The 25,150-nt window shown below is 35.7% G+C and overlaps 1 protein-coding gene and 1 pseudogene across 1 annotated transcript in view; one reads left to right on the forward strand and one right to left on the reverse strand.

Annotated features, from left to right (window-relative positions):
• Positions 1 to 25,150, forward strand: part of NSF (N-ethylmaleimide sensitive factor, vesicle fusing ATPase) — a 147,465-nt gene that overhangs the window by 54,868 nt on the left and 67,447 nt on the right. The window contains exon 9 of the mRNA XM_063080535.1: positions 13,024 to 13,223. Coding sequence (XP_062936605.1) covers positions 13,024 to 13,223 — 200 coding nt within the window. The remainder of the gene's footprint in view (positions 1 to 13,023; positions 13,224 to 25,150) is intronic.
• LOC134364909 (zinc finger protein 347-like) lies at positions 22,108 to 23,834 on the reverse strand (annotated as a pseudogene).

Here is a 25,150-nt window from a genome sequence, read left to right on the forward strand (position 1 = left end):
AGTGTCTTTTAAATACAAACATTATGGCCAAGAACCCTTCCTCTTCTCATTGACTTACAATGGGATTATGTCCTGGTAAATTCATGGTACGTTGAAAATTTCCGAAATCAAAATTTCCTTAATACACCTAACCTACCAAACATCATAGCTTAGCCTAGCTTATCTTAAATGTGCTCAGAACACTTAGACTAGCCTACAGTTGGACAAAATCATCTAACAAAGCCTATCTTGTAATAAAGTGTTGAATAACTCAAGTGATTCATCAAATACTATACTGGAAGTGTAAAACAATGGTTGTATGGGTACTTGAAGGATGGTTTCTACTGAATGCAGATTGTTTTTGCACCGTCATAAATTTGAAAAATTGTAAGTCAAGCCATCATAAGTTGGGAACCGTCTGTATACACAGCAAAGTAAAATAAAATGCACAGAGCATGCAGGATAATGGTAATCTTGCCTAACTACAAACACTCTGACATAGAATGCTTTCTTCCTCCTTACATTTCCTCATCTATCCTCCTCCCTCAGTCCTCAAGCATGGCTCTGTACCACTCAAAGAAGAGGTTTAATAATTCCATTTCCAAAAGACAATATTTCATGTAAGTTTAATTCCTTTTATTCAGGCATTTAGTGGTCATTTTTAGATTACCTTTACTATATATTTCTAGATGTTTTGACCATCTCCTATAAGAACTCCTACTGAAATGAATTCTTGAAATATTCAAAACTTCGTTACATTTTTTTCCCATTCTACAAGTACGTGCAGTTATCTCTTCCTAGTTAACCTTTATTTTCTAGGTTGTTGGAGTCCTATTTTCTACCCTTCTTCCTTTGCTTTGCATTCATTTGTCAAACCCATCATTGAATACTCCTAAATTTTTTTTATGCTTTGTTTTTTGGAACTTCCCCCCACCCCCCGTAGCTTCAGAAATTACACTGGAACTACAGGAATGGCCTCTTTATTACCTTCCTAGCCTTAAGTCTCCTTCCTTCCCATGCTGGAATATGTATTTCAAAGTTCACTCTGCAAAACTAGATGGTTCTGTTAGAGAATGTCAAAAGAATTGTATAATCTCAGCATTGCGAGGAGTCTTAAGAGTCATCTAGTTTACACACGTGTCTTTTGTTTGAATTTCCTCCACATTTCTGCAGCCAAATTCCTTAGGCTAAGCTTGAATTCCACCAGTGACAGGAAACTCACTCTCTTCTAAGGCTGCATTCCACTTTTGGACAATTGTAGGTTTGAGTTTTTCTTATGTTAAAGTAAGATATAGATACTTGTAGTTTCTACTATAAGCTCTAGTTCTTCCCCTGAGACTACACAGAGCAAGAGTAATCCTACTTCCATGTGAAAGCCTTGTAGATATTAATTTTTAGCCCTTTACCATCCTATTCACGTTTGTTTGAACTGCAAGATTTGTTTATATTCACCTTAAGTTATGAAACCTGGAACTCAGTGAAGTACAAGTGTAGTCCCTTTCGTAAAATAGACCAGAATTATGCATCCTTTGTTCAAAGCATCAGTCTTTTTTTAATGCAGGCTGAAATTGCATAAATTTTTGACATCCACATTTTATCTTGACTCATATTGAATTTACTGCTGGTTAAAACCCCAAATCATCTCTCACAAAACCTTATCTTCCCCAACTGTACTCTAGTACAGAAAATGTACATTTATTCTTGATAATTTTTATCTTGCTAGAATAGCTCTTTGCTCTTCAACAGCTACAACTTGTCAAGGAATAAAAAAATGTATCCTAATAATTGTGATTTAATTGAGACTATAGAATGTATACAGTAAATAAAATAAAAACCTAAGATCTCTTAGAAGACAATATAGTATCAGTTGTAAATATGAGTGATGTTTCTCAAAGTGTCCTCTGGCCTGCAGAGAATCAGCTATGGGTGCCTGTTAATATTAAGCTTCCTCAGCTCCACTTCAGACTTAATGAATTCAAATTTCTAGAAGTGGTGCCTGGAAATCTGCATCTTAACAAGCTCTGTTGGTGCACATTAAAGCTTGACAACTGCTACTGTACGTATTGAAGAACTGAGCACAAAGATGTGATCAGGGTTAGATGGTATTAATTAAGGAGATGGTTTTTGAGGAACAGAAGAACATGAACTATTAAAGTGAGCAGACATTCCAGGTGTAGGAAAAGAAGGAATAAGTTGTCTACTAGAGAAGACAAGATATTTATTAAGCTGAAACAGAGGCTCTACAGAGCAGCAAGTAAAAGGAGTTTAAAGCTAAGAGACAGAAGGAAAAACAGAAGAAAGGGAAAACTATAAAATTCTGAAACCAATAAGGATACATGCTGCCAGATGGTAGCAAGGCAGGACCTGCCATAGAAGCCGCATGATCTTTGTCATCAAGAATTCATGAAATACCAGGCAACACCCTATAAGGGAGTGTAAAAGGGTGGGGGTGTCAGCAAAGATTAGTTTGGAGAGTTGCTCCACACATCCCATCTTTAGTTCCAGACTATCTGATGAGAAGATCTATATTAAATCTCAGTTAACTAATTTGGATATAGACCAGTCTTGCACAGCTAGCTGTAGACGTCTTGCACAGCTAGCTGCTTGATGCTCATGGCATAGGCCTTTTCACTTTATCATAGAAGAGCTCAAAGTGCTCTTGGCATTTTGATGTTGGTGGGGCAACAGCAAGTCTCTACTAGACAAAATGATGCCCAGGGAATGGATGATCAAACACCTGACTCTCCAAATGGGGCCAGGAATAGTGGTCTTAGTCTTAAATATTTCCTTTTCTTAAGGATTTGATAAATACACAAGCAAATGTAGATAAAACCTATTTTAGATGCTGATTGACAGTCTTTGAAACAAACAAACAAAAAGCCCTTCTGTATTATGAGTTGATGGAAATTATGCTCCAAGTCCTCACTGCATGGCTAGAAAAGACAAACCTGGTTTTTACAGTAAATAATCATGTTGTACTACTAAAATGGCAAGTCATGTAGAACTGAGAAAATACTCATGACTCTAGTTCCAGTTAATTTTTAAAAGAGCCAGAAGAGAAGTTGAAATTATGAAAACTTTAAATGAAAAGGAGAGATATTAATATTAATTTGTGATTATATTTTCTACAAGCATGCACTACTTAAAATTAAGTATTCAAATCTGGTTCACACAACTGCATAGAGAAGCCTGCAAGACTTATGAATATGTCCTAACTTGCCACTAGTCTGCATTTGAACTAGAAGCCACTTGGGATTCCCCTTTAAACATCAGTCAATGTTCACAATCTACTTCACACTTCTTTCTTCATAGATCACAAAATGAATTAAACACTCCTGTCATGGTGCTAATTTGACAGAGATCACTTCTAATTTATTCTCATTCTACTTACTCTTGTGTAAAATTAGTGTGTCCTATAGCTTTTTTCCCTTTTGAGTACCTAAAAGTTGACTGCTAATTTTTCCTCAATGCAGCTTGCCTCTGATAATATCTAGGGAAAACAAAAAATTCACTGTTTTGTAAAATAGAAGAACTTAGCAAATACAAACTTGTCACTTTTTAGGATAATAGTTTGGAAGATTGTAAACAGTAAGTATTAATGTTTACTCGTTGTGTTGTTGAAATAAGACTGTGTATTTTTTATGAGCTATTTTAAGAAAAACAGATTACAATTAGATATCTCCTATTTTTGTGTGTCATTTTCATCAGTAGGGTTGGATATGCCTATCATAGTGGATAAAGTCCCATTCTGTTTAGGCTTTTAGGTTAGAAATCATTTCAAGCTGCTGTAGCATATACTTTATAGCCTCTTAAAAAGTTCTCCTCACCAACCACATATCAGTTGGGAGTCTGGTTCCATTTCATCACTCATCTACAGCAAGATGATAAAAATAAGCTTTTATAATCACTGGATATAAACACCTGTGGCTCAGATAGTACCCAAATTTTGTATGTTGTTGGAGGATTGCTGAATCGACTAAAGAGAGTGGTAGCTAGAGGTAAGGTAAGAAAGAGTATAATACTAATCTACCTCCAATTAAGAGGCAAAGGATGGCCAGTGGTGATCTAGCATTGCTACTGTACTTTTGGCTGAAGTACCAAAATAGCCCCAGTTTCTTCCAGTAGAATCAGGTCAACCCAGGTGAGTGCCAGCAGAGCAGGGTGTGTGCTTCCTACGAAAGGGCAGTGGCAGCTTTCCAGTGTCTGGCAGTGAGGGAATTTGAGAGTGGTTGTAGTTGGGGAGATAAGGAGAATTTTGGAAAAGAAACATATTAGGGTACTTCAAAAAGTTCTTGGAAAGATTTGTATTATCTTTCAATTCTATTTTTCCACAAACTTTTCGAAGTACTCTTGTACTTATTATGATAGAACAGGAGGGGAGAAAAGATAGGAGGATGTGTACATGTGGAACTCCTAATCATTATAGGTTTTCTTTTATGGACAGGCTGCATGTTGACCCTAAATGCACTTGGAAAGCTTGAAAAATCAGTGTAAATTGACTCTGTTTGAAGGATAAGAGAAGCAGGCAGGATTGGCAGATAGCAGTCCAGCAGAAGAGAGGTTAAAGCTATTGAGAATCCTGACTTACTGAAACAATAGTAACATCTTTGTGAAACTGCTGTGGTCCAACTCATTTGCTACTATATTGATTTAGAGCTTGAGGTTCAATGGGTATACTATAATTTGCAAAGTTTGAGTGGCAGTAGTGTTAGATGAAGTTTTAATGGGCCAGATGGCCACAATTGTCAGTCCCAGAAGGAATTTGTTAAGCAAAATAGTCACTATTTTCAAGCTTTATGGTCACCTAACAGTGATCTAATTCTCACATACCGGTTAGAAGCCTGGTTCCATTTCATCACTCATCTACAGCAAGATTATAAAAAATAAGCTAAGCTCTTATTCTGTACCGGGAAGTGTGCTATGTGCTTTATACCTAATCCTCATAATAACCTTCTGAGGTAGTCACTATTACAATTTTCTGCTAGAAAGTGAAAGAATCAGGATTTGAACCCAGGCAAGACGACTCCAGAGCCTTCACTTTTAACAATGTACATAAAACTGAGTTTATTTAACACAAAAGACTGTCCTTTATCCTGACATTATGTCTGTCCTATCTTTTGATATTAAAATGTATTTTCTTATAGGAAATGAAGGTGATAGAAGATGTCAGGTTTGATTTTTTTTTTTTTTAAGAAATCTTTACCTTGCAAAATAAAAACTAAACAACTCAATGACAACTCTTCTCCCCCAGTTTAAAAAATGTTCTTATAATAGTTTGTGAAATTCAAGTCTTAGAACCACTGGCCAGAAAAGTGGAGGCTCTTAGTAATTTTTAATGTTCTCTAGAGGATTTCACCTGATTTATTTCCTATTTAATCCAGTCAATCCTCACCTATCTTTCACCTGACCACAAATCATACTTTCAGCCTTTTTGACAAATATCTATTGCGAAACATGACTAAAATGCTGCTTTGTGGTTCAAATTCTAGGAAATTATTAAAAATACTTTATGGCAAGGGGTCTAGAATGACATACAAATTAGTCTTATACTAGATTCTTTACAGAGTATAGTCCTAGAGTCAGGTTCCAATGTCTCATTCATTTAAATTCTTAGTGAACAATGATATTATTTGCTCTGTTTATTAATTTGGCATTTTATATTATTCATGCCTTCAATAAAAGCTTCTTCATAATAAAATATTAATAAACATTAGTACTTTTCATTGTCACTAATATTTGGAGAAAAAAATGAGAGAGAGTGAGGGTAGCCCTGCTAGAAAAGAATGAACAAGGAGGCCAGATAAAGAAGCTACCAAACTTGCTTGCCCCTGCTAAATGCAGTGTTCACTGCGTGATGTATCTCTGTGTTATTTGCAACTTTGGTATCTTTGTTGATTTGTTCGACAATCTGTCCTCACAGTTTTTTACCTCCTTGTTTAAAATTTTTTCTTTAGTCCATCTCAGCCACCCACTCCTTGGTTATACCCAAAACTTTGCCGTTACCAATAACCACACGACTTTTGGGGTCTCAGATTTAAGTATCCTGCTTTAGCTACCTCTCAGTTTTCCTTGCTTTCTTCTAGCATTTCTCCCATCCCAACTCCAACTAGCTGGAACCTCTAGTTAATTTACTCTGTCACTTTCCAACCTTTTTGTCCTCTCTTCTCTCTTTACCGAGCTTATGTTCCATAGTATCTCACTTTTATCCTCTTTGCATACACCATTAATAGCCTTGCTCATCTTCTGTGTGTGTGGAAGCCCCACGTGTTTCTCAGCTCCCTGCCTCCTCTGTGCCAGTACTCTGTTTGTTAACAGCTTAAGAAACACACAAAACCATGGTGTCTGATCTCACTTTAAATTTATGAACCAAATCTCAAGTGGGCCCTCAGTATTTCTTGGCATAGGTAATTCCTGGTTTTCCTTCTGTATTTATTTCCGTAGTCTAATCAACTTACTCTCTTGCCCTCTGAGATGACTGGTTCTTCTTCATTGTCCTCAAACCCTCAGCACCACCTCTTCCTTTCTTCCATCCTCTCCACAGCTGATGACCTGGAGTCTTTACTTCACTGAGAAAATAGAAGCAATCAGAAGAGAACTTCCTCATCTTACTACCAGTAAATGTATCATTTGTTCAATGAGAGAAATACTGATGATATTCTAGACCTTCATTTACCCTTATATCCAAATATGAGGGCACTTCAAAAAGTTCATGGAAAGATTCATATTATCTTTCTATGTTTTCCATGAGCTTTTTGAAGAACCCTCATATAATTCGCAAACTAAATTTCAAAACCATATGTAAAAGTCTATTTTTGGCCATTTTGGATTATGGCCTTTTCACTACCACCTTCCTTTCCATTACTATAACCAAGAATTGTTAATATGTTTATCCCTCATCCAGATAAAAAGTAGGTATATTTTAGAAGATGATTAATAGGAGCAGTTAGTAAAATAGGCAATAAGTACTTGGACACAGGAAATTAAGAGAAGTAGTGCTTTGGAACTCTCTTTGATTATACTGTTAGCCCACATTAGTTCTAAAAGAACTAGGAATAAGTTATAAAAGAAGGAGAAAAGAAGAGAATGACTTAAAAATGAAGACTAACACCTCAAACTTTGTGGAAAATGGAGGAAAAAATGTTGAGAACAGTCATGTGATAGTTTTACCTTACACTTTTGATGGGGAAATTAGATGATAGAATTGAACTATAAATATGTTAAGTTCAAATTAATTTAATCCTGTTATTTACCTCATGTTGCTAATCTTTAAGATTGAGTTTGGAAATAAAAGAGAAGGTTAAAGCCAAAAAAAGTTAAGATCCTTATGCCAGCTTAGATGAAATTTATGAGTATATTTATAGAACTGAATAAAAATCTACCCCATACCTAACACTGAATTGCATATATAATTACAACAAAGAGGATAGTCCCTTGATTAGTTGAATCTCTTATGCTGAGTTCACTTACATAATGGCATCTGTCTGCTTATGCACATTTCCCCACACATTTTTCTAATTCCCTGTGTTCTTTCCAAACCTTTACCGTGTTTCCCGTTATTCTCTCCTCATTGCTCATTTTGTAGGTGACCTAGCTCCTGCTTTACATTCCTGTTAACAGAATCCAATAGGCATAACCTCAGTTTCTTTCCTCTTCTCCCCATTATTTAACTAGTCTCAGAAGGAGAGGTGTCCTTACAAACTATCTCCCTAAATTCTTCTTTGTTGCAAGAGTTCCTCAAAGTGTGATCTCTGTACCTGCTTATACACCTCAACCCAAAATGCTCTGACCCTGATTTAAGACCCTGAGGCCCAGATCAACATGCACTTCCTGATTTTTAAATCTAGTGGCCTCTTTCTAGGCCTCATCCTCTATCTCTGTAGTATTTCTCACTCTTGTCACATTCCTCTACTTAAAACTTTTTGTGGCTTTTCATATGCCCACGGCAGACATTCAAAAATATTGAACCAGTAGTTCTAATATTTTTTCTGAGCTTTCAACCTGTATTTTTTCTTTCTTTTTTTCTTTATTAATATTATTTTTTTACATTTCAACCTCGATTTTTAATGGGCATTATTGCCTAAATCTCAAATGCCTTATAGCCAAACACAAAACAGTGATTTCCCCTACTCTCCAAACTGGCTTCTCTTCTTCTTGCTGTTTTCTTGGTATCTCTGAGGTTATCATCATTTCACCCATGTGCCCAGGCTAGATATTAAGTTTATCCTTGATTCCGCTTTCTTCTCAGATTTCCATTTAGTCTCTAAGCTCTCATGAAGAGCTTTCACATCTTCCTTTCTTTTCCTACTGTTTTCTATGACTAATGCTTCTTTCTATTCCTCGTCTCTTGTCTGGATTATTTCATTAATATGTTCAGAGGTTTTTAATTTGATTTCTATGGATGGACCTCAAAGGATTTAAGAATTTCCCCAAAATTGTAGATAAATTTTTTGTACATGTGCGTTTTCCTTGGGATATCCATTAGACTATTCCATGGGAAATGGAATGAGAGGATATGACAATTTAAATCACCTCCACTGTTTTCTCCTTCTTCCACACCTGCCCTTTGCTGTTTAGTTAACTAACCCAGGGCACTGATCTCTGAGGGGAAGTGCAAGACATTAAGAAAAAAAATTAGCAGTCAGTACAGCTTGACATTCAGACAGTTCAGCAGCAAAGATCAGAGGCTCCCTGATATCAGTGCCAGGCTTTAATGTCCTAGAAAAGCTCAGGAGAAAGCTGGGGCATCAGCAGGGGTAGGAAGGTATCCTCCTGAGGCCTCTGGACCCATTTCATTCATGTGCTTCTAGAGCACTTGGAGGGGTATGAAAGCTTAACTGGCAAAAATCCAGAGTCAGCTAGTGAGTCAGTGTTTCCAGAAAAAGTTTCTCCAACTAGCCTTCCATCCTCTGCTTCTTTGTTCTCTAGTCTTTCCTACATTCTATCACCAAAGTTAGCTTTTAAACACATATCTCATTGTGCACCTCTGTGATTAAAAACCTCAGGGTTATGAAACAAGTTAAAAACTCACAGGCATGGTGTCAAGGCCTGCCACAGCTAGGAACCTGCCAGCCTCGTCTTCAGGCACTGCCTTCTCCTCACCTCCAAGGCTCTAGCCACAACAAGTTACTACTGGCTGTTTTGAGAGATCAGCTTCTGTGTCCATACCCTTATGCCTTTGATCAAGCTAGTCTCTCTTTAAGGTGCCATTTCCTCTCCATTGCCCAACCATGAACCTGCTACTCATCCTTCCAGGTCCAGACTGAATGTTACCTCTTCCCCTGTGTCCATTCCTAATCTTCTGCCATCACCGTGGCAGAATTAGTCTCTCTTCGCTAGATTCCAAAAACATTTTATACATATCACTGATAATGTCATATTATATTGTAGATAACACATTTTATTTCTGTCTTTCCTACTAAGCCAGGAATGCCCTGCAGGTAGGGACTGTCTTTTTTCATGTTTGTATCCCTAACACCTACTTTAGTGCCTAGTTTAAACAGGATCTTAATACACTTTTGTTGAATGGAATTAGTTATAAAGAGTTTTTATGACTCACTTAAAATTAGAGACCAATGCTTATTTAATAAGTCAGAATAGGCTATAATAATAATAGTAATAACAAAGTCTCATTTCCACTGCTTATTCAAGTACTGCTTCCTTTGTGGAAATGGATTTTGAAAATATTCATATGTCAATGTATATTTTTGAAATCCTAAAAGAATTATAGTTCTGAGGCAGACTAAAGATTCTATGACATTCCTATTAATGTTATATTGAATAAATTCTGTCTTTTCAGAGATATATATTATATATAATAAGTTCCATAGATGTGCATTTTCTTTTTCTCTTAACGTTTATATTTTAACATTTTGTGAATTGTTTATTTGATAAGATCTGAGTCAATTTAATTCAAAACATTATACTGAGCATTTTTCATATACAAAAATAGTTACAAAGTTAAGATTCTAGTATTTATATATTATATTCTAGTATTATACAGTTTGCTTTGCAAAATTTGCAGAGTCTGTCATTGGAAATGTGATTTTTAGGTATTTAAATTAGTTCAGCCATAAAAGTAAGTGCTGTTCCATAAATTAAGAGTGTCAAATAATTTTTTTAAATGATCTTCTCTTTTTCATATTTTTGAGCTTCATAGGAAAAGACTTGACAATGTAGTTATTCAGCCTTTTTTTGAGTACATCTTATGTGCTAGGCATTATGGTGGGTGTTTGCAATCGAGGATTAATGAGGCAGTACTTGTCCTTGAAGAGTTTACAGTCTAATAGAGAAGAAGGTATATAAACGAATAATTGCATTTTATTTTATTTATTTATTTTGCGGCTGGTCGGTATGGGGGTCTGAACCCTTGACCTTGATGTTACAAGGCTGTGTTCTAACCAACTGAGCTAACTGATTAGCTCAATAGTTACATTTTAAACTCCTCCTTTGAGAACTGAGGATGAGGTTGAGAATGGATGTGTCTGCTGATCCATTTATAGAGAAGCACAGAGCTGAAGGAGTTTAAGCCTGATACCTGCTTTTTGTTTGTTTGTTTATTTCTTATATTTTAGGTAGGAATCTAAGTCATTTCTAAGAATTAATGTCATGGGGTAGCTCTTGAGAAGAGAAGAATGGTGAAGATCTAGGTAATTAATAAGTAGAATTAGAGATTCAAAGACAAGTAAAGGGTGGCATGCAGTATTGAAAAATCAGTGAGAATGAACTGAAATTGGAAAGCATGAGATTGTGAGGATATCAGTCAGCACAGAGGTCTGATTTTCTCTAACTGTGCTGTATGGCCAATGTGTAGGTGCAATAAAGCCATATTGTGTTCAGGGCTTCTGAGTTGCATGTAATAGAAGTATAAGAAAGCCAGGGAGTTAAGAGGTCTTCGAAGAAAGTTTGGCTTAATATAGAAAGAAGTATTCCTTAAGAGGAAGTTGATAAACCTGGAGAGAGTGAGGAAATCAAGAGACTAACGATGAAGAAAAGACCTGGTGCTATGTAGGTAGTTGGTAAATCTTTATTTTCTCCTTTCTGGCTCTCCTCTCCTGTGCCTGTTTCACTACCACCACCACCTGCCTCTATTATGGTTTATACATATCAACAGTTTCAAATCAGATGGTAGCAGTAGGCTTGGAGGGGAAGATTAAGAGCAGGTTCCAAAATCCTCATCCATTGTTTCCCAGTGACTTGGATGCTGGCAGTGCTTGGTGATGGAGGCCTTTAGGAGAAGCTCAGGGCATAGCCCCTTATCTCCCTACCACTCATGCTCGAAGGATGAGTTAAAGGCTAAAGACATTTCATTGGGCCATGGTTTTTAGGGCAGGGATTTACTCTGTGATGAGAAAGGTTTACATTCTAAGCCTTCAAGGTTTCCACTAAGTTCTCCTCCCTAGAAGCTTAAACATAAGCACAGATCTCATTACTTTTAAGGATTTAAAAGCCAGTTTTTTTTCTTGACATAAAGATAGAAGTAGGGATGATACTGGTAACCCAAAGGGTTTTCCTCCTCAGAATCTAAAGTTTCTAGTAGAGTTGGTTGTATTTTGATTTCTTTTATGTGAGTTGTCAAATGTACTGTACTTTTCCATAAAGATACACTTTCTAAGGCTTTCATTTCAAATAAGGACAAACTGTGGAAACACTATTGATATTGCATTTCCAGAACTTTTCTTTTTCACCCATAGTTAAGAATGTAACAATGAAATCTAATAATCTTTTATTTCACAGAGTGCTTTTTGGGGTGTAGTATAAAGAAAAAAATTATTAGAAAGGAGCCATGCATCTTAACTGTGAAACTGCTAGAAAGGTGAGGTTCCCTAGAGTGAGTAAACAGAAACCACAGGTCATTTTTATCTTAGGAAATGGAGTACATCTCACATAGAGTTGACTAAAGAAATCCTGGGGAGTCTAGGTCATCACTTTTGCTATTTTGGATTGTTAACGGTACCTTTAGGGCATTTAGCAATGCTTGCCTAGAAAATAATTGAATACTGCTCTTAAAACCTCATCTAGTTGCTCTGAAGAAGCATGTGCCTCTGGGCCGGCTTGTGGCTCACTTGGGAGAGTGTGGTGCTGATAACACCAAGGCCACGGGTTTGGATCCCTATATAGGGGTGGCCGGTTAGCTCACTTGGGAGAGTGTGGTGCTGACAACACCAAGTCAAGGGTTAAGATCCCCTTACCGATCATCTTTAAAAAAAAAAAAAAAAGCAGCAGCAGCAGCATGTGCCTCACTTGACATTAGTCACACAAAATTAGACACTCAACTTTACCCACAAAGTCTGTAACATCCATCTGGATCCTGTGGATTCCTCTATACCCATCCAGCTCAGACATGTTTGCCCTTTTTTCAAGTACTTATATTGATAGATATAGTTTATCTATGACTGAGATATAGTTTCCATAACCTACTCTATCACAATAGATTTATTTTGGGTTAGATTTGCCTAAAAAACAGATCTTTTTTTCCTGACTTTAAAGTAAAGGGTAATGAAAATAAGTAATGTTTCCAGATTAGGTATTTAGGTTAAAGAGACATTTTTAGAGTTTAGAAATGTTGGTTCTGAATTAAAGTTCGAATATACTTTTCCAGAGATCTTTAACTGGCAGCTTTTTCCCCCTCAGAAGTTAGTACTAAACAATAGGAATTGATTTTGGATTTTCTATTTTATTTTTATTTATTTATTTATTTAAGATGATTGGTAAGGGGATCTTAACCCTTGACTTGGTGGTGTCAGCACCACACTCTCCCAAGTGAGCTAACCGGCCATCCCTATATAGGGATCCAAACCCGTGGCCTTGGTGTTATCAGCACCACACTCTCCCAAGTGAGCCACGGGCCAGCCCTGGATTTTCTGTTTTAAAAAAGAGCTTCAGTCTTTCATTCTTGTTCAGTTCATGGCATGTGGATATTAATACATGTAAATAGCATCACTGTGTTTTCCTGAAGTACACATGAAGAAGAAAGAAAACTTTCCTTTAGATGTCTTGCTTGGATTTTAGTTAGTTGATATAAGACTGTTTTCTTTTTCTTTTCAGGTTGTAAACATGTTAAAGGCATCCTGTTGTATGGACCCCCAGGTTGTGGTAAGACTCTCTTGGCTCGACAGATCGGCAAGATGTTGAATGCAAGAGAGCCCAAAGTGGTCAATGGGCCAGAAATCCTTAACAAATATGTGGGAGAATCAGAGGCGAACATTCGTAAACTCTTTGCTGATGCTGAAGAGGAGCAAAGGAGGGTAATGTGAATATAAGTAAAATTTAGTAGTTCATTGTCACTTTTATGATTAATGAAACCCAGAATTTTGGAGGCAAACTTGTTACTGTGATCAATATTTTGAAATAACTTGCAGGTAAAATTTACTTAGTATCTAGTTTTTGTATGGCACTGCACCAGGAATATGGGGGATTTTCATGATGTGAGCAATTGTCATTACCCACATGTTTATAGTACAAAAGTAGATAATTGTATAAGCCAAAGGTTTTTAAAAAAACAGATCATGAATATATTTTCAGGTGACACTTTTATTCTACATGACTTCCAGAGACTTGAACTTGTTTATCTTTTGGAAAAGGGGGAAATTGAATTTAAAAACAGACTTATAGAATTACATATATGTAAGGTCCATGTGCAGAAAGGTAGCTTACTTAACACTGAGTCAGCTCAGTTGTAGCAAGACAGAATTGAGTTGTCAGAGCTCAAAGGACAGCTTGATTTGGGTCTTAGAAAAAAATTAATTTATTTAAAAATCAAACCAGAGTTTACTAATTGTAATGGCTAATTTTATTTGTCAACTTGACTGGGCCACAAGGTGTCCAGACATTTTGTCATACTGTGTGCGTCTGTGAGGATATATCTGGATGAAATTAACATTTGAATTGGTAGAGTAGGTAAAGTAGATTCCCCTCCCTAATGTGGGCATGCCCCATCCAGTTAGTTTAAGACCTGAATAGAAAAAGGCCAACCATTTTTTTCATGCCTTTGGACTCATACTGAAACAACAGGTTTCCTGGGTCTTGAGTCTGTAGGCCTTCAATCTGAAACTACACTGTTAGCTCTCCTTGAACTCCAGATCGCTGACTACAGATCTTGGGATTGTCAGTCTCTCTCTCTCTCTCTCTCTCTCTCTCTCTCTCTCTCTCTCTCTCTCTCTCTCTCTCTCTCTCTCTCTCTCCCCCTCTCCCCCCCTCTCCCCCTCTCCCCCACCCCCTCCCCCTCTCTCTTTCTCTCTCTCTCTCTGTCTCTCCATATTTTATACACACACACACACACATATATACATACATACATACATACATACATACATAGAGAGAGAGATAAAGAGATATAAGGAATTGGCTAATGTGATTATGGAGGCTGATGTGTGTGTGTATATACATACATATATAAAGAGATTTATCAAAATGGAAAAATTATATATATACACATACATACATTCCCTATTGATTCTGTCTCTCTGGAAAACCCTAATACACTAATATTAACATATTTATTTAATTGACAGAAAGTTTAAGAACAATGCCATGAGGTTTCTAGTTCTGGTAATATAGTAGACTAGATAATCTGAAAACCTTCCTTCTACTAATACCTTCAAATGCCAGGTAAAATAAAATGAAAATTATTTTAAATGCATAATTGAGCTTAGAGGAAAAATAAAGTAAATCTCCAGCATTGAAAAGAAAACTTCGAAATTACAGTGGTAAAAATATGAGCTGTAGCTTTGGTTTGGTAATGTACTGGTTTGGTTTCAATACCTCCTAGGGAGCAAAAATTGAACCCACTTAAGGTGTGCACTAGGAACTGGAACCTTCAAAGGGGTCGTGTCCTCAATGAGAAGAGTGGTCTAGAAAATATATGCCTACCAGCACAGAGAAATAATAAAAACATTTAACTGTGCCTGGGTTCTGGAGTGGTAGCTGGGGAATCTCCCCTGGAGAATTCTAAACTATGGATCCTTGCTCATGCTAGTTTAGGATTTGAATAAATATATACTACCCTTGTGGTCTGGGCCCCCTAAACTGAGAAAATAATTAAAGAATTAGTCTTGGGCTAGTGATGCCATAGATCATCAGATAAAAGGAAAACCCAAGGAGTATTCCAAACACCTATGCCACAGAGATTCTCACAGGGGAAGCTAAAATAGCTTCAAGAATTGGAAAATGTAGTCATCAGAATCTAAAACTCAGCAACTAGGTTAAACATAAGGCAGTAAGTTTCAGCTGAAGAGAGAAGGGGTAAACAGAAGAGTAGATCTAAAGAAGTCACCTGGAATATAGCACAGCAACAGAAAGAGATGGAAAATATGAAAGCTGAGATAACAGAGTTAAAATAATAAGTCCAAATAGAAAGAATAGTGTAGAGGCAATATTCAAAGAAATAATGGCTGAGAATTTTTTAGAATTGATAAAAGATATAAGTACTCAGATTCAAGTAGCACTATGAGCCCAAATAGGATAAATAAAAATTATTTTTAGACCCAGTGTAGTGAAGCTGGAGAATGCCAAAGAAAAAAAGAGAACATCTTAATATCAACAAAAACATGAAGATGACTCACAAAGGGGTATCCGTTATGTTGACAGAAAACTTTTCAACAATGAGAGACCAGAAAACAGTGGAATAGTATCTTCACAGAGCTAAGTGAAAATAACTGTCAACTTAAAATTTTATGCCAGCTTCTCATTCAGAAATGAGGTTGCAATGAAGACATTTTCAGGCAAAGGATAATAGAAATAAACTAGTTACAGAAGCTTGCTGGAAGATTGTGAAGCAGTATGTACTTGAGACTGAAGGAAATTGAACTCAGAAGGAAACAGTGGATCCAAGAAAGAATGATGAGCAAAGAAATTCATGAAAGTGTAGATAAAATCTGGGAGTTGTACTTGGTGGTAGTGGCAGATTAGTCCATTTGAATTGTGCCTTCCACTGAAGACCACCCTAAAAGCAGAACAAAATATTTTTAAGTGTTTTGCTTGAAGGCATCAAAGAGCTTACAATGTCTAGTGAAAGAATGCATACCCAGAAAAAAGGTCCTGGTGTATGGGGCCACTGTTCCTTTGAAGCTATTCCCCAGTTCTGGAGGGAGCTACCAGAAAGCTAAGCAGTCCTTTTGACAGGCTAGTGTAGAAGTAAAGAGGGCAGAGATTAGAGCCCATGGCCCACTAAGAGGGTATACCTGATGAACACTCCTCATTTAGAGTCCTGACCCTGAATTGCTACACCATAGGAGCAAGGGTTAAAAGGAGTAGACATATTCTTACAAAGGCTACAGATCAGCTTTGAATTAAGTCAGTCCCCATAATTATGTTGAAGGTTCCTAAATTGCTGGTGCCCCCAGGCATCTGGCAGAATTATAAATCCTTCCTGGAGGACGGTAATATGTAAGGTCACAAATTATTTCTACAGTTTGCAAATGCAATTTCTGGCTTATAATCAAAAGCAACTGGATACACAAAGATGCAAACAACATGAACAAAGGGAAACAAAAGATTATAGAAACAGGGCCTTTGGACGTTGGAATTCTCAGATATAGACTTTAAAAATAACTGTACTTATCATGTTCAAAGAGATAAAAGACTGAGAATTTTGGCAAAGCACTGGAAGCTGTTAAAAAAAAACATACACAACAATAACAACAAATGGAAATTCTGGAAATGAGGAAATCAGTAAGTGAAACTAACTTGAATAAATGTGTTTAAACAGCAGATTAGACACATCTGAAGAGAGAATTAGTGAACTGAAAGATATGAGATAAAAATAATCAGAGACAAAGGATGAAAGAAATTAGAGTAAGAAAGAGAGAAAATACCATGAGAAGGTCTAGTGCATGTATTTAAAGTTCCAGAAAGGCAGGAGAAAGAAGGGGCCAAAGCAGTATTTGAAGAGAAAATGGTTTACAATTTCCTAAAGTTGATGAAGAACATTAGTCTGTAAATTTCTGAAGTGATATGAACCTCAAGTAGGAGAAATACCAAGTCTGCATCTATGGACATCATTGTTAAACTACTGAAAACTAAAAACAAGAGAAAAATCTTAAAAGCAGCTACAGAAGAAAGAATTATCTTCCAAAACAAGTAGCTAGCAGCTGTCTTCTCCACAGAAGTGATGGAATGCCATTTTAAATGGACTGAAAGAAAATAACTATCAACTTAGAATTTTATATCCAGTAAATGGATAAATTGTAATATAAATGTATGCTGGAGTACTAGACAGTAATGAAAATCAACTACAACTATACACAGTTGCAAATCTCACAAATGTTGAGCAAAAGAAACCAGGTGAAAAATAATACATACTGTATAGTTCCATTTATATGAAGCTCAACTAAAGTAGAGTGTTTAATGATTCATGCTTAGGTGGCAAAATTATAAAGGAAAGTAAGAAATAATTACCATAAAAATCAGATTATGATTACCAATGGGAAAGGTTGGAGAGGAGTGCTCAGGAAGGGTTGTGAGGAGGTGCTCCCAGGATGCCAACAATATTGTTTCTTGTTGTGGTTACATGGATGTTCATTTTATGACGATTTATTGACACATACATTGACATTTTGTGAACTTTTCTATATATGTGACATTTTGCAATAAGAAAGTTTAAAACATAAACTTAAATAAAGACTCACTGTATAAAACAATAATAATGATTAATTTTTTAAAAAAGAATACAACTAAAATATCGACCAAAACATATGGGAAGTAGATTAAATTCATATAAGATCCTTGTGTTATTTGGGAAGAAGATAGTAATGTTAATTAACATGCAACTTAAAGTCAAATATGCATGTGAAAATTGTATATAACTCTCAAACTTTTCCAAAGCATGGGGAGGAGCTAGGAAAAGAACAAAGGAAACAAGTACTTTAGAATACAAGAAAGGAAAATGAGTCTCATTTCAAAAACTCAAAAGTGAGTTTTTCAGTATCTTCAAGATACTTAAAACATAATTTTTAAAAAGCATAATTTCAAAGATGTGATACTGAAAACATAACTTTAAAAAAATTTTTACTTACAACAGCAATCAGAATAATAAGTGCCTAGGATTAAATCTAACCAGGAAATGTGCAAGACCTTTAAGGAGGAAATTTTTAGAAACATTTTTGAAAATCTTTTTTTAAAGAGCTAATAAATGATAAGATATATCATGTTTATGTATGGGGATACTGACAATGTCATAAAAATGACAGTTCAGCTTGTATTGATCTGTAAGTTTACGGCATTTTCAATCAAGTCTAACAGGAATTTTTTCGAATTTGACAACTTGATTCTAATTTTTTTTGAAGTTTGGAGAGCCATGAAAATTTTAAAGAGTAATGAAGATTTATTTGATCAGGTATGAAGACTTACTGAAAAGCTATAGTAATTGAAAAAATGTTATATATTCATGCAAAAATAGACCAAGGAAACAGAACACATCAAGGAAGAGCTTGCTGTATGACAAGTGATGATACAAATCAGAAAGGAAAGAATAGACTATTCCATGAATGGGGCTGCGATAATTAGCTGTTTGGAAGAAGATAAAATAAGGTCCCTGTCTCATATCAATCAAGATTGCAAAATGGATTTACAAAAACACCTAAAACTTATAAGAGAAGACTTTTTTTAGAAGAAAAATAGGCAAAAATCTTTAAGATTTGAGGCTAGGGAAGAACTTCTTTAGTAAGATATAGGAAGTAAATTTATTAAAAAATGTTAATTTGGCTACATTAATATAAAGAAAATTCTCTATGATAAATTACACTAAATACAAATGTCACAAAGAATTGGCATCCTCTATAATAAATTCTCTTTAAGTCCTGTATAATAATTAAGAAAAAATACAAACACCACAATTTAAAAAAAAAAAAAAAAAGCTGTCAAAAGATATGAACAGGCAGTGCTCAGAGAAAGAACCCAATTGAAGATAAGCAAATGAGAAAATGCTCAGGAAATATATAGTAAAAGAGATATTTTTTCCTGGCAACCTGACAGAATTACAAAGACTGGTAACACCAAGAGTTGGTGAGGTTGTGGAGAAACAAGGTCTCATATACATTGCTAGTAGGAGTATAAATTAGGAGAATATACCAAGTGGGTAATATCTTGCAGTTTAATTTGACAACATCTTAAAAAAGTGAAGATGCACAAACTCCATGACGCATGAGTTCTAAGACAGCCACCCTTGAGAAACACTCTTGCACTTTCGTTCAAAATGATGTGTACCACATGTTGATTGCTATGCTGTTTGTAACGGAGGAAAAAGAAGCAGCATCTTGAACATTCCTCAGTGGCAAATGAAATATCACACAGATATTAAAATGAATAATGGATTTACATGGATCAATATGAATAACACTCAGAAGCATAACATATCTTTTTTTTTTTAATCTAGTAAATTTTGCCAGTCTAATCTACCCTGTCATTTTCTGCTTTTCCTTGTTTTTGTTGAGGGTAAAATAAATTATAAATATTGCCTTTTTTGCAACCCTTTTAATGCTTTAAGTCTACTTGTTGGGTGCTTAATTGTTTCAGTTTTACACAAGGTGGTTTTCCCCTGCTTCCTAGCATCCCATTAAGTTCTTGTTCATGTTCAGGTTTTGGCTATCTCAGCCTCATTGGTTCCAGCAGGCATGAGTCTTGGTGGGTTAGTGCCAGTCCAAAAACTGATTTCAACTTGTCAGAGGGTACCAGAACCAATTCAGTTTTACAATACTATATATATATATTTTTTTTTTTTTTTGCTTCAAATATCTTTTTGACCCTCAGTATACCAAGAAAAATAGTCATCACTATTTATTTTCTAGGTTGAATGAAACTTTTTAAAACATTATTTTATTTTTTCAAATAATTTAGAAACATAAGAATAGAAAGAATAAAGTGAAAAGCTATTAAAATATTTAATGAGAACTTAAGAACAGCAAAGCAAATTTTTAGTCCATATTGTTCTGGTTGTGAAGGTGTAGATACCCAAAATAGACAGGAGCCTCTCAATGCAACTAACTGTTCATCATCTGTCCTGCATGAAATTGGAAATACTGATTCCAAATTTCAAATACATCTCTAATGAGTCCTAGATTACCATTACTTCTGGTTCTTCTTCTTGTACTTGCATCATCAAAACACAATACTTGAAGGATTTTTTAAAAATCTTTGGTGCATAATTTTGTTGAAGAGAGGATGACTATCATATACTCCATAATTGCAAAACATTTTTATTGTTAGATTTGTAAACACCTTTTAGGATAATCAATCCAATTTTTTAATGTCTATATCATCTGTTTCTTCTGGTCATCTCATACCTGCCTTCAGCATCTGTCTACTTAAAACTATATCAAGAAAATTTTGGTGCACAAATGAGATAAAAGATGAAAGATACCATCACGTGTCCTTATAGCAAAATGGGATGTCCTAGTTTTTTGTCACAAGGTATTACACAATGGAGACTTTCTGTTGAATAAGTAACTGGATGAAAATGCCTTATTTTTTTTTTTTTCTTTTTGTCTTTCGATTAGAAATATGCTATTCACTCACTGATTCTTGAGTTTGAGAAAATGTTTGTAGGATATCATCATCTGAAGGCACATAGTCTGAGATTTTACTTATAATGATCAATTACACCATCTTCATTTGAGTTTGAAGTGCTACTATCACACTGCATTCATCTTCTGACTCACCTAATAATTGTAAAACATCTTCCTCTGTTGATTTTCTTTGCCATTCTTGCCAGGAATTAAAAAATCAAAATTCTCAATTGTGTTCAATAAAAGCTAAAACCAGTCCACAAAGATGGTGTCTCCAGACTTTGTTCATACCTTCTTGACAGATGAAGCAGTACTTTGGGCAATACAGTAAGAAAACTGAAGAATGATGTTTTAGTGATATTTATTTTACTATTGCACCATTCTTCTCAGTAATTTCATCATTCTTCCATTTTATCATTTTAATCTTTTTTAGCATAATTGGGAATAATTGATGAATGACATAATTTCTAGGATGATGAAAGGGTATGTATCTTAGATTTATAAAATGATCTAGTGGACCCACATGGTAATTGCAAGATAGAATGAGTTTTATCTATTTATATCTATTTTTAAAAATACATTTTCCTTTTTGTTCTTTGGAAGACTTATAAAAAAGAATAAAAGTTATGAAATATCAGTCTTTATAAATAGTTAGAACTGCTCAGAAAAGAAACTTAAAAGTGAAATTGTGTTTAATAGGCCCTAATAATATACCAGGGATTAAACACTAGGCACAGGTGAGTTAAAATGACAGGTAAAGAAGCATTTGATAAAATCTCAGTTGTGATAGTTTCCACATAGTTACACAGGTCATTTGGTACTGTTTTTAAACTTGCAGGCAGTTTATTTTTTTTTTTTTTTTTTTTTTTTTTATGAAAAAGATTCAATTTTATTAATTAAAACATGAAAACTATAATGCATTCTGAATAAAATAGAAGCAAAATGTAATGCCAGCAGTTAAATATGAATACTACTCAAGAACACACTATTCTGGTTCTTTCAATTAAAACTTCTGTGATAATTGTTCTGTCTTCAATTTCAAGAATAATAATTTTTTTTTTTTTGGTCAACCTTTGATATACAGCAACTACTGTCATTCAAGAATAGGTGGCCACCATTTCTCCTGCATCATTTCTACCACATAATCAGTCCATACTTCTCTCCTCCCACAAAAATCTCAGTGTTCTAAGGTCTTGTGTCTGTTCTATTTCATATTCAGTTGGAAAAGCATTCTTTTCTGATATCCCACAGTGGTCCTCTGTCTGGAGAAGGGTGTTATGTCGTGAATGCAATAAGTATGATGACTGACATCAGTTTACACTGTTCTCTGCCTCTCACAAATGCTAATTAAGACAATATTTAATTTAATTTTTTTGGCAGCTGGTGAGTTCAGGGATCCAAATATTTAATTTTAAAAAGCAGCATCCTTGTTCTTCCAGGAACATGGATAGGAATAAACCTCCAGTACGACTGCACTGATGGTGATTAATGTTTACATTCATGATGAGGGTTTGCCACTCATCGCATTTGTAAGGTTCCTCTTAAGTATAAATTTTCTGATATTGTGCAAAGTGTAAATTACAACTAAAGATCTGACCACATTCATTACACTTGTAAGGTTTCTCTCCAGTACGGTTATCTCATGTCTAATAAGGACTGAACACTCATTAAAGGCTTTCCACGGTGAGGTGTGGTTGCCAAAGAAAGACTTTATCACAGTCATTACATTTGGAAAATTTCTCTCCAGTATACATTCACTTATGTGTAGTGAGGTGTGAATGCTGATTAAAGGCCTTGCCATACTGATTACACACATAAGGTTTCTCCCCAGTACAAACTAAAAGATGGTTAGCAAAGCTGGTACAAAAACTAAAGGCTTTGCCACACTCAAAACACATGTTTCTCCCTGTTATGAATTCGCCAGTGGGATGCAAGGCTTGCACTGTAACTGAAGGATTTGCCACACTCATTACATTTGTAAGGTTTCTCTCCAGTATGAATTACCTGATGTTTACTAAGGCCTGCAAGCTCACAATAGGCTTTGCCGCACTTATTACATTTGTAAGGTTTTTCTCCAGTATGAATTCTATAATGCCTCGCAAGGCTTGAATTTTGGCTGAAGACCTTGCCACACTCATTACATTCATAAGGTTTCTCTCCAGTGTGGATCCTCTGATGTTTACTAAGGACTGAACGTTCACTAAAGGCTTTGCCGCACTTATCACATTTGTAAGGTTTCTCTCCAGTGTGGATTACCTGATGACGTGCAAGGTGGGAACTATAACTGAAGACTTTGCCACATTCATTACATTTGTACGGTTTCTCTCCAATATGATTTTTCTCATGCACAACAAGATATTCACGTCTGAAAAAAGCCTTACCACACTCATGACATTTGTAAGGTTTCTCTCCAGTATGAATTTTCCTGTGACGTGAAAGGTTTGAATTTTGACTGAAGACCTTGCCACATTCATTACATTTGTAAGGTATTTCTCTATGGGTTACCTGACTGTCAGAAAGGCTTGAATGCATACTAAAGACTTTGTCACACTTACTAAATCTGTAAGATTTCTCTCCAGTATGGATTCTTTGATGATTTGCAAGGTTTGATTTTTGACTGCAGACCTTGCCACAGATATCACATTTACATGGTTTCTTGCTGGTATGCATTATCTGATGTATAGTGAGATGTGAGATGTGATTAAAAGCTTTGCCACATTCATTATATTTATAAGATTTTCCTTTAATGTGTGCTTTCTGTTCTTGTATGAATAATGGAGAATAGATAGAATCAGTCCGATATTTATGAGAAATGTGGGTTTTAATACCATTAGGAATTCTTTGGAGTGGTGAAACTGAGGCACCATGGTTGACAGACCCCTCAACTTGATTACATTCATAAATCTTCCCTTTACCTGGAAATAACTGCAGTTCAGGCAGATGTGATGGAAAGCTTAAACCAAGCTGATTCTTAAAAGTCTTGTTTTCTGCATCTTTTCTATCATGTTGATATCTTCTACTAATGAGATTTTCTTTCTGGGTCATCAGCTCTCCCTTGTAATTTCTTTCATCATCTCTTCCCTGACATTCAAAGACATATATATTTTTCTGGATTTCTCTAAAGTAAAAATCTTCAGTGTCATGGTCTTTATGTCTTTCCAACATCACTGTTTGCAATACTTCTGTATTACTAATTCTTTTTGACAGTAATTCCTTAATCACACATTTAGGAGAGAGACCTGGGTCCACAGCTTTGATCCATTCCCACCCATTTGGGTTTGTTGCTATTTTCACTTGGCTCTTCACAGTCCAGGGCTCTTTCCCTTGCTCCAACAAAGAGATAACACTCAGGTCAAAAAAAGAGTTTCGCTCGCAGGACGACCTTCCCTGGCCATTGGCTTCCGGGTGCCAAACTTGCAGGCAGTTTAAATATGACATTACTAATGATAAAACTGAGTTGTGAAAGAATTTCTAGATAGATATTAATCTAATCATAGCTAGCCTTTTTAGTTATACCTTTCTCAAAATTTACATCCAGAAATGGCTGGGTATACTCAGCTAATGACCCCATGGGGTATGTCTGTGGTACATAATAAAGAAAAGCATAACTTCTGTGATTCTGGACAGGCTAGGCTGAGGGAGATGAACACTTGCATATAGGTCATACTAGTTAAATATAGAACAGCTGCTTTGGAAGGCTGTTGCCAGGGGCTCAACAGCATCAGCTCTGTTTCTATGGAGAAAGACTTTGCAGTTGGTAAAAACAGCTAGAAGCCAGTGAATTGAAGAGGAATTGCATTGTGCAAATGTAAATCCTTTGGTAAAGGTTTATTGATGATTTGGCTATATTAATCTGTGAACATTAATCTTGACATCTTCCTTTCCTGATTCCTAATTTATTGCAGTAAGAACCTGCCTTTACTTAAGTAACATACCTGTAAACATTGATGTTATTGTACTAACTCGGTCGGGGGAAGGGACCTGATGACAGGTCACAAGATTAGTAAGGTTCTGAAAAGGTCAGAATTGTACTGGATTATGTTTAGGACAGATTGCCCCTGTGATCATTTAATCAAGCACAGTGTTCTTATTGTCTTTGGCTTCCCTGTCCACATAGGTGATTTTTGAGGTTGGACTGAGAAAGAAGTCATGATTCCAGCAGCAACATAAGGCACATTGACAGCAAAATTCATGCATTACAGCAGCGTTTTGTTTCATGTTGTATAGGGTAGATAACCTTGAATAAAAATATCTTTTAAAAATAATCTAAAATCTCACAGTTTTTCAGTCACAAACAGGAATATCCTTGTTTTGCACTGACTATGGCAAGAATTAATACCCTACTTTGGCAAAGCTAAGGTTGTAGTTCCAATTCCTCATTCCCAGTCTTTTCTTTTTCTTTTTTTTTTTTCTTTGACTGGTAAGGGGATCACAACCCTGGCATGGTGTGGTCTGCACCACTCTCAGCCAGCGAGCGCATGGGCCATCCCTCTATAAGATCCGAACCAGTGGCCTCGGCGCTACCAGCATTGCACTCTCCCGAGTGAGCCACGGGACTGGCCCCCAGTCTTTTCTACAGATGGAAAGATGAACAGTTTTTGGCGTTGATTTTTCTCTTAAGAAACAAGCTATCATTTATGATTAGACATCTGCCTAGTACATACAATGATATT

The sequence above is a fragment of the Cynocephalus volans genome, chromosome 16 (genome assembly GCF_027409185.1).
Source record: "Cynocephalus volans isolate mCynVol1 chromosome 16, mCynVol1.pri, whole genome shotgun sequence".
Taxonomy (NCBI): domain Eukaryota; kingdom Metazoa; phylum Chordata; class Mammalia; order Dermoptera; family Cynocephalidae; genus Cynocephalus; species Cynocephalus volans.